General features: G+C 40.5%; 1 protein-coding gene across 3 annotated transcripts in view; it reads right to left on the bottom strand.

Annotated features, from left to right (window-relative positions):
- Positions 1 to 5,894: 5,894 nt before the first annotated feature.
- MORC4 (MORC family CW-type zinc finger 4) overlaps positions 5,895 to 20,988 on the bottom strand; it is a 50,718-nt gene continuing 35,624 nt past the window's right edge. For 2 of the 3 annotated variants that reach the window (XM_019949553.3, XM_073799426.1), the window contains 5 exons: positions 20,862 to 20,913; positions 19,303 to 19,478; positions 7,727 to 8,420; positions 7,139 to 7,422; positions 5,895 to 6,807 (listed from right to left, as the gene is read on the bottom strand). In XM_019949553.3, the coding sequence (XP_019805112.2) occupies positions 6,654 to 6,807; positions 7,139 to 7,422; positions 7,727 to 8,420; positions 19,303 to 19,478; positions 20,862 to 20,913 (1,360 nt within the window). In that variant the 3' untranslated portion in view covers positions 5,895 to 6,653. The remainder of the gene's footprint in view (positions 6,808 to 7,138; positions 7,423 to 7,726; positions 8,421 to 19,302; positions 19,479 to 20,861; positions 20,914 to 20,988) is intronic. The other variant, XM_019949554.3, reaches the window with a different exon arrangement.

Raw genomic sequence — 20,988 nt, 5'->3', positions numbered from 1 at the left:
GCATATAGTAGGTCCTCAGCAAATGGTTAACTGTATTCTAAGCATAGGTGACCTAAAAAGTTGTGCCAAAGTCACACTAAAATGTATGTGTCTTTGGGGAAAGGAGGCAGACAAAGTATATTTTCTACCACAGATCAGAATCTGCATTAGCAAGGGGATATTCCTTCCCAGGACAAAACTTCTTAAGATTCTTCCCCAAAGTCTGAATGAATACCTTGAAGATTTTGAATAGGCTTCTACTCATCAGATTCCATTAACAGAAGCCAGGGGCAAAACAGACTTGAGAAGTTGGAGAGGAAAGGGGTGGTGATGGCTCTTTGACCTTCATCCAGATTTGTAAAAATCTGAGGTGGAACAGAATCATAACCCATCACGTCCCACTGCTAGAGAAAAGCTTAGTCCAGGGGAACTGCAAACTAGGCTTAATTTCCCAAACTCAACAAGTGGGGAGATTCCATTAGCCACTTTCCTAATTCATATCCTACGGAGGCTCCGTTGTTAAACAGATTTAGGGCAGCCCCCGCTCTTGCTGGCATTCCAAGCCCTTGGTCCATTCTGTTCCTTATGCTCCAAATCGAATAATTCACTATTCCTCAAACCTTCTTGGGCGTTCCCTTATTCACCCCACACCCAGTCTTGTGACTTTGCTTATACTATTCCCTACACCTGGAAAACCCTCCCCACACACCTCCACCTTTCCAATCCTTACAGGTTTCCATAGCCCATCTGGAAGATCAGGCCTTTGTGAACACTTTCCTGAGCCTCTGCCTAAAGTCATCTTGCCTGTCCCTGAGGACTCAACGGGCAAATGTATGGAACGTGGCACCGAAACATTTGAACTACTATCTAAAAGTGTGTTGGGGATTTCTGGAGATTCACATCAAAACTTTGGGTTTAGGTATAGAGGCAATTAACAAAACACATTACTCTTGCAGATTTTATTTTCCATTAGAAAATGAATGCTCTTTATGTCTCACTTAATGACTAAAGCTTTAACATACCCAAGAGTATCTAAGTCAATTCTTTCCAGTTGTGTAGTTTATTATCCAACCATGTGCCCTGACTTTGGAATCAGAAAGTATGGTTCCTGAATTTCCTCTCTGCCTAAGGTAATTTGTGAGTTAGGGATGTCCTTGTCACCAAGCACAAGTTATTCTTTTGGGGAAATTACACTTGACTTAGCTCGAGCTCACCCCTAGCTTTCCTGGGCATACCCCAGTGCTTTACTCCTAACACAATACTACAGAAAGAGATTTTAATGCATAGTACAGAACTCTGAAACATGTTCTATCTGGAGATTACTCTTGGGAACTGAGAGCCTGCCAATTAAGCCCCTCTCTCTAAATTGTTACCCCAGATTACTTGCAGTCACTGGACTTGGGCAAGCAAATCTTCCTGTCCCCTGGGGCCTCAAAGTCTCTGATCTAGTCCTCTGGTAGGTGCCCATGTGTTCATCCAACAAGCATGTACATACAGTTGTCCCTTTGTATCTGTGGTGGATGGGTTCCAGGATCCCCATCGGACACCAAAATCCAAGGATGCTCAAGTCCCTTAGATAAAATGGTGTTCAATTTGCATAAAATCTATACACATCCTCCCGTATACTTTAAATCATCTCCAGTTTATAATACCTAATTCAATGTAAATGCCATGTAAATAGTTGTAAATACAATGTAAATGCTATGTAAACAGTTGCCTGAATGAGGCAAATTGAAGTTTTGCTTGTTGGAAATTTCTGGATTTTTAAAAAAATCTATTTTTAATCTATGGTTTGTTGAATTCGTGGATGCAGAACTCACAGATTTGGTGGGTTGACTGTACTTGTACTGATTTGCTAACTTGTGTGGGGAACTTACAGGTATACCTCATAGATATTTCAGGTTCAATTCCAGATCACTGCAATAAAGTAAATATCTCAATAAAGAGAGTCACAGGAATTTTTTGGTTTCCCAGGGCATATAAACTTATGTTTCCACTATACTGTAGTCTATTAAGTGTGAAATAGCATTAGGTCTAACAAAACAATGTACATACCTTAATTAAAAATACTTAATTAAAAAACTTTATTAATAAGAAATGCTAACCATCATCTTAGCCTTCAGTGAGGAACAGCAAAGATTGTTGATCACAGATCACCGTAACAAATAAAATAACAGTGAAAAAGTTTGAAATGTCATGAGAACTACCAAAATGTGACACAGAGACATGATGTGAGCAAATGCTGTTGGAAAAATGACACTGATAGACTTGCTCCACACAGGGTTGCCACAAACCTTCAATTTGTAAGAAAAAAAAAATCGCAACATCTGCAAAGCGCAATAAAACGAGGTAACGAGGTATGACTGTATTTCCTTGAGGTGTGTTCTGTCTGTCCTTTGAAAGAGGATAGCTCCTCTTTCTTCCCTTGAAATAAACTATCACTGCTCTTGGGAAAATGAGCAGAAGATTCCTCAGAATTTTTTTCCCTTTGAGTTCTCATTCTCAAGATCTGGTCTCTATAAACTTCTTCTGATTACATTCTGTAATTTTCAGTATTTTAAAATTGAAATCTAGGGAGCCTCCTTGTGACAATATTCAAATATTTGTCACCCATACTCCCTTTCTCCTTGATAGCCTTTCTAATTATCCAAATCAAAGATCAGCTAAAGAGAAACATTAGGCCTCCCATAACCTGTAGCACTTACTGTCTCAGGCTTTCATTTTCAGAATTTAATGCCCAGGATTGTTATCTACCTCACTCATACTGTATTTATCCAACCCCTTCTACAAACGAGGCACTGTTTCAGGCTCTTGAGGGAGATGCAGATATGAACAAAACACAGTTTCCATCATTAACTTGTTCAGTAACAACCATTGATCATCTCCTATATACCAGGTACCATGATAAGCTCTGGGGTACAGTGATTGGAAAAAACAGGCGTGGCCCTTCCCCTCATGGAAGTGAGGGAAGACAGAAACCGCGTGTTGTGTTCTCCACTGTATATCACACAGCACACAGTAGGTACCCAATAAATATCTGTTGAATACATGAAATTAAACGGCCAAATATGTGACTGCAAATTGTGAGAAGTGCTATGGATTCAACAAAACAGGAAAGTGATAGAATTGGGTAGATAGAGAAAAATGGCTGCTGGGGAAGGCCTGTCTGAGAAAAGTTGGTAACACCAAGGCCTGAAGGATGAGGAAGAGTCCACCATGCCAAGACTGGACACACAGCATTCCAAGAGAGGAAACAGTATGGGGAAAGTCTCTATTTAAGTAAGAGCCTGAACTATTTCTGTGGGAAAAGCACAGTGAGCAAGGGGAAAAGCGAGATATGAAGAAGAGTTGCAGGAGACTAAGTAGAAGAAACAGGCAGGGCTCTTGTAGGACATAGTAAGGAGTGTGGATCTTATTCTAAGTGCAATGAGAAGTAGTGGAAGGGCATTAAGCGGGGAGTCACATGTTCTGATGTGTACTTCTTAAAAAAAAATCACTCTGGCTGTAGTGATAAGACAATCGTGGGAACAAGAGCGGAAATAAGGAACCAGTTAGGAGTTGCAATTATCTATGGGAGATGATGGTAGTTTGGACTAAGGTAGATGTGATAAAAATGAGTGGAGTCAAGATACACTTTGAAGACAGAATTGACCGACTTTCTGACAGACTGGATGTGTGGGACTAGAAGAGGAAAATTAAGGATGACTTCCAGGTTTCTAGCTTAAGCAACTGGGTGGGTGGAGGTGCCATTTTATAAAATGAGTAAAATTGGGGGAAGGAACAGTTCCAGGGTGTGTGTGTCACTGTTTTTTAACATGTTTTATTTGAAATGTCTGTGAGACATAGAAGTGTACATGTCAAGTAGGCAGTTGAATTTATTTGAATGTGGAGCTTTCTAATGGGGAGCACAGGATAAGGACACTTGTGATAAGAGCCTAAGTGACACAAAACTTGCATGTTCAAAGAAAATGTCGTACCTGGCTAGGTTAATCGGAGGAATTTTCAGGAAAAAAGTGATTTTAGAGCCAAAGGAAGGATAATGAAGGAAAATATTCCAGGCAAAGGGGATGGAACACGGCAAAGATGGAAAAGGAGAAAATCTCAAGGCAGGTTCAGAAACTGAAAACTAGTTCAGTTTGGATGGAACACGGTTGGCATTTGGAATGTTGGAAGAGTCTAGAGAGCAGGGTTGAAGCCAGATGGGAATTCGTACTGTACTCGGCGGACAACTGAAAGCGCTGGCAAGTCGTTGAGCAGAGGCCTAACTTGATGAGGTCATTAAAAGCAATTTAGTGACAGAGAGTAGAGTAGACTAAATGAACGAGAATTGGAGACAAGGGAGGCCAGCTAGGAATCTTTCAATTAGGAAGGCATGAGGTAGTAAGGACCTAAGTGTTGACTGTGGAAATGAAAAACTGAAGGAGAATTATGATTATGTTAACCTAACAGGATAGCCAGAACGAGGCACCCAACTTTTTTTTTCTTTTGCCTCCACGCTACGTCATAACCTCTGCTAAGGCTGGGTGACACTTTTCAATTGCTCCACTGCTGCATTTAACTTTGCTTAAAGGGACCTCACGCTGGTAAGGTTTCACTGTAAACAGGTAACAGAGAGGTAGCTCTGGTACTGCAGGGAATGAACTCGCACAGCTAACTCTCGCTGGAAGGAGCACTTTGGGGTTGAGGCCACAGACTGGGAAATGGGCTGAGAGTAAGCACAAGTAGAGTTGAGTTAAACTGTTTCCCCTTTGCTCATTTTGAAGCCCAACTGCCTGACCTCCTTCCTACTCTGCTCCACCGCTGACCCAGCACCCGCCCCGCCCACATCATCTCTCTCAGGCTGAATCTCCAATGCTCTGAATTTCCCCCGGAACCACCCTCCCCTCCACGTTGTCCCTATCTGTGCAAAGTCCCACCGTTTCATAGCTCTCATCTGGAGAACAAGTATCCCAGAGAGAATGGCTGAATGTGCTACCCGCCTTCTCTCAGTAAACTTACATTTAGACAACCAGGGCCTTCCATATCATGGTCTGTCTGACGTGAGAGTTCATCACATGGCAGGCAAGAGCCAGCAGAGAGGTGAGGGAAGGGGGCGGGGCTATCTCTCAGCACTCATTCTACTGGTGAAGCGTGGCTCTAGCCTCCCCGTTACTCCCTTGCAGTCCCACTGGAATATCTACGATGGGCCTCCTTTTTAAAAAGTTCAAGTAAGTTTGGGAGAGTCTTCTGAAGTAACTCTGCAGAGGAGAAATAAAACGACCACCCAAAACATCCCTCCGGACTAGCTAATCCTTTTGCGACTGCTTGATCCCACCTCCTCCCTTTTCTCCATTACTTCCTATTTTTCACTGCTGGTATATTTTTATGTGTTCATTGGTCAAAGCCTTTTGAAGAGTACCTTGAACTCTCCGGAGAGTATGCACTATATAAATACTATAAAGAAATGAATAAATAAAATGTCTACTTTTAAAAGAGTGTAAGTTTTACTATTTCTGATAATGTAAGATCTACCCCTCATCAGCACTAGCCTGAAGAGTAGGTAGGAGGTGCATTCTGAGGGATATCAAATAGATCTCGCTGCTCTAAAATACCTCCCCCACCACTACCTTAAATCCCATAGTTGTGCTGATACACATTTAAAAATGTTGAGCCTTGAAGATTTCTTTTTCAAGAATTCCTCATTAAAATGCAAATACCACAGAGGCAGGTGGGTAGGTGGGTCATGATTTAACCTTAGTTCCCTTTACATTAACCCATCACTCCTACCAGACACATTTTTTACATTCCAGCTTTTTCCATGCTTTCTTTCATGTTATTCTTCCAGAGGTAATGCTAAATACAACATAAATTATAAATATAAAAATTACCTTATATTTTCACACAGTCTTTCATTTGATATCTAAATCCAAGCCTACTCATTTTTTTAAAAAAACGATTTATTTTTCCAATGTAAGAAGAATAACAGGTTTATTATAGAAAATTTGGAAAGGCAGGAAGATAGGAAGAAGAAAAAAAATATCAACCATAGTCCTACCATGTAAAGAACAACCGTTGTTAACTGTGCTGTTATGCCCATTCTTTAAACAAACCTTAGTTTAGCTCCCATTTCTGATGTGATGCCTTCCTTGACCTTCCTCCCCCAGAACTTCTCTATCATGTTTGTACCACTCACTGTACAAGTCAGTTAACCTGGTGTATGTCTTGTGTTTCCAGCTAGATTGTTAGATCCTTGAAGGCTGAAACCATGAGTTATACTTCTTCACTTGAACCCAAACACCTGGTACATTGGACCCAATATCTGCTGACTGATTTAACCTAAATGAATACAAATCATTTCAGAAAGGATATGAAATTGGCCAAGTATCTGAGTCATGAAAGTTAAAGCTTTCCGGTCACCTGGTTTGGTGACTACTGCTTTTCCATTCCTGGAACTCTTGAAAGCCTATTTAACTAGCCTCTTTCTCCACACCAAGACTGAATAAGAAGCAGACTGATTAAGAGCCAGGATTTACTCAAAGATTCTCCACGTAAGGCATAAGGGTGAGAGAGAGAGAGAGTGAGAGAGAGAGAGAGAGAGAGAGAGAGAGAGAGAGAGAGAGAGAGAGAGAGAGAGAGGTGTTGAGAGGGAGGGAGGAAAGAATAGGGTAGAAAAGGGGATATAGAGTATCTGGTGCTCAATCCAGTATGTGATTTGCCTCCAGCACCGTATACAGGATCCCATCCACTTGTTCTGAGTCAAACCCGATCTCACGAAGCTCCAAGTGAGGGAGGACAGAGGTAAGGAGATAGCTGACGTGGATACGCAGCCGCGTAAGCTTTGCCAAAGCCCTGTATGATGGAGTGAGGGACAGGAGAAGAGATGACATGAAGTCGTTAGCCAACAGAACAAAATGAAGCTCCTTCAAAACAGGCCTACATTTCTCAACAATTACGTTTCCATTAGCTAGAAAGAAAGAAGAAAGCACAATGCCACCAAGCACTGGGAGGTTGGCTGCAGCTCTCTAAGAAGCGATTGCTCAATCCTTGGTGGCCTAGGAATTAATTAAGGCTTCTTCCCTTATCTATGACCAGTAATGGGGCGGGGGGGGGGGGGGAAGGGGTCCTAAGGGAGGCTTCCCATTAGCACTCACAAGCTGATTACTAAACCCTAGTAATTAACCTTTCTAGGTCATCTCCCTCTGGGGTCCGGTAGGAGACCTGAGCCTTCTGCAGAACTTCCAGGTGTGTCTCTGTCTCCTTCAGTTTCTCTTTTAGTTCCTGCTTTTCCTCTTTGGTTCTTTCCAGCTCAGCTTTCAGAATCTGGAACTCAGCTTGGCGATAGCCCATGTGTTTCTTGCTCCAGTACAAGCCTTCTGTCTCCTGGGTACTATAGGTCACCAATTCATGTTGGACTTTCTTGAATTCAGAATGCCAGTGATTCCTCTCCTGTTCCAGCTCCTCCACCTGCAGTCCAAGAAACAGAAATTCAATGACCCCACATACTAGTGAAAGCTAAAGAGAGTGCCCCAAATTTTCCTGAATATATTCACCCTGTGATTTCTCTAAACATATTCTACTATGGACCTTTTCAAACCCCAAATATAGGAGGGAAGCCCATTAGGGTTCACTCAATCTGAGATATACCACAGGATCATTCAATGGCTTATTCTGTTTAAAGGCCACAGAACATGAGATCATTGGAGTTCCATCTCTCTGGTTCCTTGGTTACAATGGCCTCTCATTCCTAGTGGTAAGGTGTTACTCTAACCTTTTGCTGGAACATATTCCTTTCTGCCAAAACACGTTCCAACTTTTCTGTGGTTCTCTTCAGTTCCTCTAGCTCTCTTTGGTTCTTCATCTTTGGTGTATGACGACCTCCGCTCTCCTCAGAGCCTCTTCCTTTCTCCACAACAGCTGCAGCAGGAGTTGCAGCAGAGGCCACAGAAGAGTAAGGCACCGGGTTCCAGGATTCAACTGCTTTCCTCCTCTCAGCAAGCTCCTCTCTGTTAAAAGGGATCAGCTGAATGGGAGCTCCTGAATCTCTAACACCTTTTGCAACACCGACAACAGCTACAAAAGGTCCCTTGCTTACTTCCTCCTTGTTTAGGTGTGTGCTGCCTCTGTTAGATTCTTCTGCCACCAATCTTGGCATCTGATCTTCTAATTCTTCAGGGAGCAGGGAGCCCTGGTGCTGGTCTTGGGCCCCTGCATACAGAACTGAGACCTCCCTACTCTGACTGGTATTCTTCATTGCTTCGGGGTATTCTGGGGAAAGGTATGGTGGTGTGCTTCTCTCAGAACTCGATTTATCATGGCTGTTCTCCCCTTCTGGGTAGGCAACTGCTGCCTCTACCCTCCTGTAAGGGCCAGGCATAGAATAATCTAGAGGAGGTGTTGTCATCTCATTCTGGAGCCTTCTTCGTTTCTCCACAGGTTCCTCACCTAGGATCCATTTGTACTTACTGCAAGAAGAGAAAATTAAATTTTAAGCTGTCACAATACAAGCTAAGTGTATTCTTATCCTATGGAGCCCCTCTTCAAATTTCCCATATTAAAACTGACTCTAGCTGTTATTCACAGATCATTTCAGATTAGGAATATGTCTTTACCTCCAAACCCCAAACCCTTCACTTATGCAATTTGCTGAGACAGCAATGTGTCTTAAGAGACAGAGTAAATTGAAAGGTACGAAGAGTCAGCATCTGGATATAACAGGACCAGGCTGACCTTGGTAAGATTTCTGAAAATAGGATTGAAGCTAGCCTGACTTAGAAGCTTCCGAACGGCAAGTAAAGGAAGAAAAACAAACACAAAAAATACACATTCAAAATCCCCTAACACGAGAATGGGAAAAAAGGTCATAAAAAGCCTAGTGGAGTAAGCAGAGGAGACCGAGCCAGATCGTTAGTGTCACAAAGACCTTCCAGTATCAATGACTTATGCACATTTTTTATACTGCTATGGAACAATACACAATGCCTTTGCCAGCCAACTGGATTGTGGCTATTGCCCATTATCCACTTGTAAAAGTTAATTAAAACACAGGGCCCTAGTCAGAAACAAAGAAACTGAATCGGCCAATTCAAGTCATTCCCCACTTAGGGCAAAAGAATTCCCCTTTGTCAGGGCAAACAGGCACTCCCTCAGTTCTTCAGAAAAGCCCAGGACAGTGACCTCAAATCACCTTCTATTTGTAGCTGCTATATTATACTAACGGTTGAAGGAACTACCAAGAAAACTGATGCCAACGAAATCCATATGCAAGTTTATATCATGCAGCACCATGGGACCCCCATTTTTATCCTTATAACTCTTGTGCTCTCTCTCCAGAAAACCAAGAAATTTCAAGGTGAAAATTAACTTTCAAATTCTCAGTGAGAGGGCTTCCCAGGTGGCGCAGTGGTTGAGAATCCGCCCGCCAATGCAGGGGACACGGGTTCAAGCCCTGGTCCGGGAAGATCCCACGTGCCGCGGAGCAGCTAAGCCCGTGTGCCACAGCTGCTGAGCCTGCGCTCTACAGCCCACGAGCCACAACTACTGAGCCCACGAGCAACAACTACTGAAGCCCGCTCGCCTAGAGCCCGTGCTCCACAACAAGAGAAGCCACCACAATGAGAAGCCCACGCAGCACAATAAGAGTAGCCCCTGCTCGCCACGACTAGAGAAAGCCCGCACGCAGCAACAAAGACCCAACACAGCCAAAAATAAATAAATTAATTAATTAAAAAAATTTTTTTCCAATGAGAAAAGAGCCAGGCACATTGCTGGCCACCATATCTCAAGGCTGCTTGTATTTCTCTGTAATTTCTGAGAATATCTGTTAAGACATCTCAAACCTTAGCTTCTTAGAATGCCCTGAATGTTCTTCAAAACTGGTGTTCACCCAGAAATAAAACTGGTCTGTCATCTTAATAGATCTTGTTGTGTCGGCCTTAGGGGGAAAGCAAAGGACTTAGGGGCTATGTAAGAACGAATGTATCCATCTTTAAACATGCGTAGGGCCACTCTAGGCGGTCCATTTAGCGGTGGTAATGAGGATGATAGTAAAACAAGCAGTTTGCAGGTATAAAGGAAGGGCACATGATACTAGATAGCAACAACAAAGTTTTATGAAAGGCAATTAAAGTCAAATTATCTGCCTTCTCTTCATTTTCCCATCTCTAAGGATTCTGTCTTTAATTATCCTCTCTTCTATCCCTGCATTTTTCTTTTTATTTATTTAATTATTTAACCATTTAATTATTTAATCATTCATTCATTTGGCTGTGCTGGGTCTTCGTTGTGGCATGCGAACTCTTAGTTGTGGCATGCATGTGGGATCTAGTTCCCTGACCAGGGATTGAACCCGGGCCCCCTGCATTGGGAGCGCGGAGTCTTAACCGCTGGACCACCAGGGACGTCCCCCTACATTTTTTTTCTTTGGTAATCTCATACAATCTTTTGGCTCTAACTTCTGGAAGATAACTTCCAAGTCATTTTCCCAGCCTTGATCTCCAGTACTGAATTTCAAACTGCCTGTTACACATTTCTTTCTGGAGGTCTCACTGATATCTCACTCAGTATATATAAAACTGACCTTTCACCTTCACCTTCAAACCTGCTCCCTCTCCCATGTTTCCTATTTCTGTTATGACACCAACAAACTCTCAGTAATTTTATATAGTTCTACCACTATCAATACCCAAGTTCAAGTTCTCATTACCTCTCTTGGACTCTTGCAATGGCCTCCTCCAGTCTCCCCTTGTCACACCTCCAGATCACCCACTGCCAAGTTAATCTTCCTAAGGCATTGCTCTGATTATGTCACCTCCCTATTTGCAATCTTTAGTTATTGTTCCCCACAACAGAAAAGCTCAGATGTCTTAGCTTGGTATTCAAGCTTTTCCCTTCCAAAACACAGGAACCATTTACTGAGCACTTACTCTGTGCCAGACAGCTCTTAATGTGTATGGTCTCACCCAATTCTCCCAATAACCCTGAGGGAGGAGGTATTTTTATCTTCATTTTAAAAAGAGGATGCTCAGGCCTAGAGAGATTAAATAACTTTCCGAAGGTCATGTAGCTAGTGAGTGGCAGAGCTGGGATATAATTGGCCCTAGCTTTATTTCTCACTACTTCCCTTCAAAAATACCAGCCAAACAGAATGCCCCACAAATTCTCGGGCTGCTTCTTTTGAAAGGAATACACTTCTCCTCCTCAACACTGCAGGTCTTAAGTCCAGTTCAAATGCCACTTCTGAATTCCTATAGCACTTTAGCACTCTCTGTATAATATATATTACTTTCTACTGTGTGTGTGTGTGTGCGTGTGTGCGTGTGTGTGTGTGTGTGTGTGTGTGTGTGTGTGTGTGTGTATTGCAGGTTTCCCACTAAAGTATAAACTCCTTAACAGAAGGTAGTTTAACTAACTTGCTACATGGAGATGAGGGAACAAAATTTTGCAAATAAAAGGCAATCAAAAAAGGAACTATTATGTTAATGAGAGACAGTGAGTGGATTTTACTTACTGGTTCTGTAAATACTCCTGGTTCTTCCCTCTAGGAATCAAATCTTATTCCAGACCTGTATTCACTGATTCAGTAGAGATTAATTTAGAGTTTACATAGCAGGAATTATTTTCCAACTACATAGTTTCTTCTTATTTTCCTTTTTCTTTCAGTCATATTCCTCCATTGGCTGTCTGCAGAGAAGTCAGCTGATATTTTGATAGGGATTGCATTGAGTACTCAATTTCGGGAGTACTGCCATCTTAACAACATTAAATCTGCTGATACACAAACATGAAATGTCTTTCCATTGGTTTAGGTCTTCTTTAATCTCGTTTAACAGTATTTTGTAGTTTTCAGTGTACAAGTCTAGCTTTAATTTCTGTTAAATTTGTTCCCAAAGATTCTATTTTTGAATCTACTATAAATAGAATTATTTTATTAATTGTTTTAATGTTTGTTGTTCCTTTCAAAGAGCCAACTTTTGGTTTCACTGATTTTCCCTATTGTTTTTCTATTCTCTATTTCATTTCCATTCTGATCTTTATTTCCTTCTTTCTCCTTGATTTGGGTTTAGCTTGCTCTCATTTTTGTAGTTTCTTAAGGCGGAAGTTTGTTACCAATTTGAGATATTTCTTCAATTTTAATATAAGCATTTACAAATATAATTTTCCCTCTGAATACCTTATTAGCTTCAATCCATAATTTTTTGTATATTTTATTTTCATTTTCATCTTAAGATGTTTTCTAATTTCCCTTGTGACTTCTTCTTTTACTCATTTGTTATTTTGGAGTGTTATTTAATTTCTACATATTTGTGAATTTCCCAAATTTCCTTCTGTTGTTGATTTTTAATTTAATTCCACTGTGGTTGGAGAACATCCTTTGTATGATGTCAATCCTTTTAAATTTGTTGAGGCTTGTTTTATGGTCTAACATATGGTCTATCCTGGAGAATATTCCATATGCACTTGAGAAGAATATGTATTATGCTGTTTGGGGGTGAAGTGTTCTGCACATATCTGTCAGGTCCAGTTGGTTTATAGCATTCTTCAACTGTTTTACTTCCTTGTTGATCTTCTACCCATTACTGAAAGTGAGATATATCTTTTTACATCTTTATTGGAGTATAATTGCTTTACAATGGTGTGTTAGTTTCTGCTGTATAACAAACTGAATCAGCTATACGTATACATATATCCCCGTATCTCCTCCCTCTTGTGTCTCCCTCCCACCCTCTCTATCCCACCCCTCTAAGGTGGTCACAAAGCACCGAGCTGATCTCCCTGTGCTATGCGGCTGCCTCCCACTAGCTATCTATTTTACCTTTGGTAGTGTATATATGTCAATGCTACTCTCACTTCGTCCCAGCTTCCCCTTCCCCTTTCCCCGTGTCCTCAAGTCCATTCTCTACATCTGCATCTTTATTCCTGTCCTACCCCTCAGTTCATCAGAACCTTTTATTTTTTTTAGATTCCATACATATGTGTTAGCATATGATATTTGTCTTTCTCTTTCTGACTTACTTCACTCTGTATGACAGACTCTAGGTCCATCCACCTCACTACGAATAGCTCAATTTCATTTCTTTTTATGGCTGAGTAATATTCCATTGTATATATGTGCCGCATCTTCTTTACCCATTCATCTGTCGATGGACACTTAGGTTGCTTCCATGTCCTGGCTATTGTAAACAGTGCTGCAATGAACATTGTGGTACATGTCTCTTTTCGAATTATGGTGAAAGTGGGATATTAAAGTTTCCAACTATTATTGCTAAATTATCTGTTTCTCCCTTCAATTCTGTCTGCTTTTGCTTCATGCATTTTGGGGGTTCTGTTGTTAGGTCCATATATGGGTATAATTTTTATATCTTCCTAATGGACTTTATCAATATGAAATGTCCCTCTTTATATCTAGTAACATTTTCTGTTTAAAGTCTATTGTTCTTCCTGATACTAGTATAGCCACTCTAGCTCTCTTATGGTTGCTATTTATATGGTACATCTTTTTTCATCTTTTTATTTTCAACCTATTTGTATCTCTGAATTAAAGTGTATAGATACTAAATTTGTGTATGTTAAAAAAATCCAATTGGATAATCTCCATCTTTTGGTTGGATTGTTTAATCTGGTCACATTTAACGTTTTTACTGTTATGTCAGAATTGACGTCCGCTATTTAGCTTTCTGTTTTCTGTATGTGTCATGCCTTCTTTGTTTCTTTCTTCCTCTACTTTTCCTCTTTTCATGTTTTGTGGATATTTTCTAGTTTAACATTTATGAATCTAACAATACATTACTACAACTATTACTTTATGTAATGTTATGCCTTTTGAGGAAGCTAAGAGAAGAAAGTGGAGCAAGGACATATTTATAATATTTATAGAGTTTGTTAAATCAACCTTCTTTTTCCATTTTTAATTTTCTTCACTTCTTACTGTGGATCTGAGTTACCATCTGGTGTTAATTCCTTACTCTAATACAGCTTTGCTCCCACCCACTTCTTTTATGCTGTTATCGGCAAATATTTTACATCTATAGACAAGCCCAACAATAAAATTATATTCATATATAAAATTATATACAAATATATACACATTGTTTATGCAATTATTCTTTAAATCAGTTAAGAACAGAAAGAGGAAGAAATATGCCACTGTATTGTCTTTTACAATTAATTACAGTTACCACTGCCAGTACTCTGTTTTTTCATGCAAATTTGAATTACTATTTGGTGTCACTTGCTTTCAAGGTGAAGAACTCTTTTTAGTATTTCTCGTATGCAGCTTTGCTACAAACACATTCCATCAGCTTTTGTTTACATAAGAATATACTTATTTCACCTTCATTTTCTAAAAATAGTTTTACTGGATTTATGATTCCCGGTTAAGTCTTTCTTTAAGTACTATGAATATGTCATCCCACTGCCTCCTGGTTTCCATTGTTTCTGATGAGAAGCCAGATGTTAATCTTACTGGGGTTCTCTTTTACATGATGAATATTTTTCTCTTCCTGCTTTCAAGATATTCTCTTTGTCTTTGTCTTTCAATATTTTCACTGCATAGCTGTAAATACCTTTGCACTTATCCTATTTTGAGTTACTTGAGCTTCTTGGATGTGTAAATTAATGTTTTTCATCAAATTTGGAAAGTTTTCAGCCATTATTTCTTTGAATATTTCTTATACCTCTTTTCCTCCCTCTCCTCTTCTTCTTGTACTCCTAATTTGCATATGTTGGTGCACTTAATGGTGTCCTACATTTTTCTGAGGCTCTTTTCATTTTTCTTCATTCTTTTTTCTCTCTATTCTTCAGACAGCATAATCTATAATTGCTGTATCTTCAAGTTTGCTGATTCTCCTGCCAACCCTAATGTGCTGCTGAGTCCCTTTAGTGAAATGTTCACATTAGTTATTACACGTTTCACCTCAAGAATTTCCATTTGGTTCTTTCAAAAAATAAATTCTGTCCCTTTATTAATATTCTGCACTTGATGAAACATGGTCTCCTTTAGTTCTCTGAACATATTTATAATGGCTGCTTTGAAGTGTTTGTTTGCTAAATCCAACATCTGGGTCTCTTTAGGAGCAGTTTCTATTACCTGCTTTCCCCCTACCCCTATGTACAGGTCACACTTTCCTGTTTCTTTGCATGTCTCATAATTTTTTGTTGACAATTGATATTTTAGATAATAACAGTATAGCAACTCCCACTTCCCTGAGTGGTTGTCGCCACTGTTTGCTGGGTTGTTTTCTCAGTGACTTGGCTGAAGTGACTCTATGAAATTTGTTTCCCCAGTAGTATGCTGAGTATTCTGCTCAGATTTATTCTTGATTTTTATCTTTTACCTGGCAATCTAGGAGTTACCCTGAGTCAGCATAGGCCAAAGGTTATAATTAAGCCCTCTTAGCCAGTTAGATTTTTACCCTTTACCACTGGATATATGTGTGGCTTGGAGGCTGCTATCACAGTTCAAGGAATTCATGTTTCTACCCCACATTCAGCCAGGTAGTAGTAGCTTGGATTTTCCCTCTCCAATCACCTCTGACCCCTGGGTCAGAGTAGCTTACTGTTCATCCAGTGGTTGATTAGAGGTTGTGCTTAAGTCCCTACTACCAGTGAGGCTCCTGCTCTCTGTTGTTTGATCTGTGTGAGGCTTGGGGACTGCATTCAAGTCCACCTTGTGTCCTGAATGAGTGCGGTCTTGTGCTTATGCACAGCCTTCCTAACCGCCAGGGTTGACTATGATCCCAGGAGTGCTCTTCTTGGCTATCTTTTTGCTTGATTCTCTCTGTTACCAAACTTATGATTATGCAGCCATTTTGCTTGTTGTAACTTGCATCAAGGAGCTTCGAGTGCCCTTTTAATTGTTCGCCACTAAGATTTCCATTGTTTGTGACAATGCCCTTAGGAATGGAATTCTTCATGATCTGTTCCACACAAAGTCAGTTCTCCCTAAGCAGAACCTCTGTGCCACTGTGCAAGAGCTGATGGCAGGGACAGTGAGTGGTCCACTCTCTAAGAGGGAAAACTTTTCTTTACAAATGGGTGCTGGGATGGTTTTTGGCTTGCTCCTTCTGGCATGAAACTCTGCCCTATAAGTAAGCTAGGGCTGGAGCAATAGGAGTCCAGGATTGTCAGCATGCTGTCCCTGGGTGAGTGCTTCCACGCTTTGAATGGGGGCTGGGTGGGGGAAGAGAGACCCAGTCCTCTTGATTCTGCTTGGAATAGAGCTCCCGCAAGACAGACCTGGGGGATATGAGAAATGTCAGAGGCCTAACCCCCCAGGTGAAACCATAGCTCTAGACTAGGAGCTAGGAAGAGAGGGAGCCCCCAACTTCTTGACCACACCTACCTGGATTAGAGCTTCTTGAGTAGTTACATAGCTTGGAGGGGGATGAGAGCAGGCGAATGCCAAAGACTCTTGCTGTTCTTTCTGAGATTTAATAGATTTTCTTGAATGAATGTTTCTGTACTTGCTGTATGCCCCTAGGACAATTTCTAGGAACTAGGAATGATTGCTTTGTTTTGTTTAATATTTTTTTCCAGTTAAATGGGTACTTGTTGGTGAAAGAGTTCATCACACTACTCATTTTGCCATTCTGGAAGTCTTTCTCAAAGATCATATTTTAAAATGTTAATACTGGCTCTTGAATCAATCTTATTCATTTGCAAAACTGTTTTTCTATTTCTACCTCATGTTTGTTGTTTCAAATATTCCTTTAACTATATTACAATGTCTCCCTCCTCTCCTTCCACCATTACGATGTAATTTGGATTTTTTTGGGTTATCTTTTTAAAACATGAAATAATTAGCCTTTGACATATAGCTTACTCAAAGGTTCTCTAAATATCTAAATAAATTACAGCCACTAATTCTCACCTTTGTCTGTATGCTTATGGCTACTTTAGACCTTAGTTTATACCACTCATATGAAACCTAGCATGTACCAGGGATGCTTACATATATAACTCTGAGTACCATAAGCTCCTTCATCTTTGATTCCATCACTGCCTTAGAGCACTGCTTTCATATAGTAAGCACTCAAATGTATGTAGAATGAATGAACAGAAAGGGGACTATTCCCTTTAACAGATATAAGCTGTCTTCCCCTCAAAGGTTATGCTTGCTTACATACTAGCTAAACTTACTCTTTATTGCAGGTCTTCCCCTCCCCTTGCTAGATTCGTGAGACTCACAGAGCTGTTTCCAATGACACCTCTGGAACACCTTCTAGGTCTTATAACCTACTCCACTAGAAATTTTTAAAACATGCTTGGATGGTGTAGGCTTTATTTTATCTAGAGTTAAAGAGCTGTACTACATGACCCAAGGACCCTTACCAGCTTCAGGTTTTGATAACGAAGGAGACTTTTGCAACCCTGGACTAAACTTATTATTCCCTTAACATGGTTTTAACAGAAAACCTTGTATATTTTATTAAACTCTTGGGCACCTTAATTTTCCTCTATAAAATTTGAATCCCCCTATATGTGTAGCTTGAAACGACATATCATTTACTGACCTTACATAAAATATATGACATTAGCAGCATCGATTATCACATATCTCTTGAAAGAACACTATTCTCGAATTAAAATTACACGTAAATAGTCACAGTACTTTGCCTGTCCTCCAGAGCCAAAACCCAACTCTGGATACAGCAGTTCTATAAAGACTCATATAGAAATCCTAATTAAGACTGATGAAGTATGCCACCCAATGGATGTACTGCCATACTGCACTCATAAAATACACACATACATAGGTTAGCATTTGTTTTCTCCTCCAGGTTACCAAAATTCACTAGACAGTACCAAAAGAAACACTGAAGAGAAAGGAAAAGTGGTCACAGTAGGAAAAGGACAGCCTTCAAGAGCAATGACACCCTGATACTCCAGTGGCAATTCTGATACATGACCATCTCAAGGAGATCGAGGTAGAGAGGTAACAATGTGCTTTGAAAAAACACAGCACTTTACTGTACACCCCTCCCAACCAAAAAGGGGAGTTGGAAAACTGTGGATGGAAACAGTAGAATTAGACTCAAATCCCTGAGACCGACTAGGCTATATTTCTTACTCCCTTGTTGCATAGTTCTATCTCAGAAATAGCTCCTTCAATATGACTCGATTCAACCATTAGTTACTGAGTACCTACTCTCTTCCAAGGCACTATTCTTGATGCTTTCATACAGATTCTCACTTAATTCCTTTAGAGTTCTACTAGTTTTTCTCCTAACAGTTTACTTCTTCTTGAGACTTTTTGTTCATGCTCGGGGTGACATGGGGTTCCTTCAGTATCTACACGGCTTAACTGTGGAAGAATCACTGAAGAGGGGACTTGCACACATAAAGAGATGTTTGTCTAGGTATAAGAAGCTGAAAAGACCCACCTAAGAAGAAAGAAGGAAAGGAATCAGTAACTTTGGCAGGGGCGGGGGCAGGAATCATTTTTACCCTATTATATATTCCACTGTTTTTTTCCTACAGTATGTTAGGAAAATATCCAAACGGAAAAGGGTTAATGAAAACTTCACAACCTACTATTTAACAGTCATATTATTGAGGACTATAGAAGTTTCTACTGTTAGAGAACAACTCTGTACCTTCCCTATGGCTTGGCCCTGCCCGAAGTGAGAAGCACAGTGGCGAGGAGAAAGCAAGTCATAAATAGCAGTCCTGAGTTCCAGTCTCATGGCAGCATAGGGGCAGTCATACCTTTTAGTGCTTCAAATATTCCTGATGTTTAAGAAAATTTCTGTTGTAAAGACTAACAAAATAATATTGATAAGGTGCTAGAAGATGAACAAGTAAATCCTAAGACTAAACTTATACTAAAAATTTACCCTAGGAAACAATGAACTAGAAGGCTTACCTAATGGCACAAACTTCTGATACTTATTTTTATATGTGGCCAACATGTGCTAGGCCTACGGGGCTGCACAGGATTTCAATATTCCTAAACTTAAGGAAAGAAATAATGCTTATCTATGTAATGTTACCTTACATTTGTATAGTACATTATGCTTTTCAAAGGGTTTTCATGTCCATTATTTCACTTACACAATTCCCAACATAATGTGAATACATAATCCATAAAAGAGCATTTGTCAGATGATGATCACCTCCAAAAAGTAAAAAAAAAAAAAAGATCGACAAACTTGACATGACAGTTATAATGCTGAAAAATGGGGGATACATGCAACATGCAATTCTATCAACCCAAAATGGTGTTTCTCCTTCTGAATTCCATGCCAGGCCTTAGGAAAAACATAAACATTATAACCATACCAATTTATTTTATAGGAAAAAAAACCCTGAGGCTTATTACTGAAGAGAGTCTGTTTTTTTACCCACCTGGAAAACTGAAAAACACTGGAATCCAGAGGCTTAAGTTGAAGAGAAGGTGTTCTGCTTTCTTCTCCAACAGATGAAAGCCGGCTAGGGCTATCAATTCCCTCATATTCAATCGTCTTATTATTCAAGTCGTCCATATCTTGAATAGAAGGGATCTTGAGTGGATTAGTGAATACCTAGCAAAGAAAGAAAGAACTCATAAAAAATCCCAATTTCAAACTAAATACCAAAGGATGAGTCAATCCTTCTGATGCTAGGAAAGAACACTTGGCCAAATAAAAACAAACTGTTTCCTACACAAAACAAACAGCGCGCAGTAATGTACACTAGAACACTGACCCCAGGCACGTTCAGTTATAACCTTATCAACTGGACACCAACAGACCTCCCCAACTCACTTATTGGCTCCTAGAGTCATCCCATCCGCAACACAAACCCAGGCCCCCTAGTCACTGTCTAATTCTCTCTCGTGACCCAGTTTAAGGCTGGGTTTTCACTCCTCTGAGCTCTCTGATGAGGGAAGGGATGAAGGGAATAAGCACTGCAGCAAGGGTCTGTGCTGGTCTTGGAGAAATGCATGCGAGAGACTAATATATATTCGTATTGCACACACACAGAGACATGCATCTGGGATCTTGTGGGAGAGCCAGCTTATGAAGATAGTATGAATGATGAAGGTGAAGGAGTATAAAGGGGAGGTAAACTGAATGAGGACAGGGCGGTCCCAGGAAATCTCCCAATCTCTAGATCAGACTATTAAGCCAAGACATGAGGGTATGCAACCTGTTTATTAATACACCTGGGTCTTGGAAGGCTATCAGAGGAAGAATTAGTATTTAATTGCCTCTATCCTCACCAGTCTGACCTACCCTGACTGAGTGGGAGGAAGGTGAATCTAACATGCTACTAGCAGGTATCTCTGGGAAAGAGGGTCAAGAGGAAAATCATGCAGAAAGGCAAGGTTGGGTGGGGAAGATATATGGGTGCTATGGTGGCTGTCAGGAAAGGAGTGTCCCTGAAAGGACGGCCAACCTTATTGCACCCTTCAGCGTCCGGAGCTGGGCAACCATGTCCGAGAGACAGTGCTCCTGAAAATTCAAAACAGCAGAGTCTTTATAAAGCCAGCCAGCCTGAAAGCAGGGATGGGGAGGGGCACAAAGAACCACCCCTTCTTCCCAAGAGGAAGGAGAAAGGAATCACCCCTGAATCCTGGAAGAAAGGAGACTGAGGAAAACCAGACACTCAACAGGAGCAGCCTGTATGAGGATGGAACATAACCCTGAATATTCTGTGACACCGAATGTGATATTCACACTGTCCAGAATCAGTACTGAATCCAAATCTGGACAATAAATGATTTGGCTTTTCTATTTTTGGTGATCTGAACATCAGTAACAGCAGATCAAAGCAAAATCAAAAGATCCAGTGAAAAAAAAGACCACCAGAACAACTGGTTTGTTATTGCTATGCAGCTTTCAAGAGTGCTGCTTCCTTCAACCTATGTCCTCTGTTGGGGAAAATTTTGTGTAAGAAAAGCAAGAGGGTGGACTGTCTCTCACCTGGTGGCTCTCACTTTCCACTGGTACCTTCTTCTTCTCAACAGTTTGATCTCTAGGAGAAGATAAAAGGGATATTTAGTTCACTCATGAAATTTCTCAGTCTGAAATGGATTACCAATTATAGACT

The sequence above is a fragment of the Tursiops truncatus genome, chromosome X, assembly GCF_011762595.2.
Source record: "Tursiops truncatus isolate mTurTru1 chromosome X, mTurTru1.mat.Y, whole genome shotgun sequence".
Classification (NCBI taxonomy): domain Eukaryota; kingdom Metazoa; phylum Chordata; class Mammalia; order Artiodactyla; family Delphinidae; genus Tursiops; species Tursiops truncatus.
Note: the sequence above shows the minus strand (reverse complement) of the source record. Positions and strands in the feature narration are given on the sequence as shown.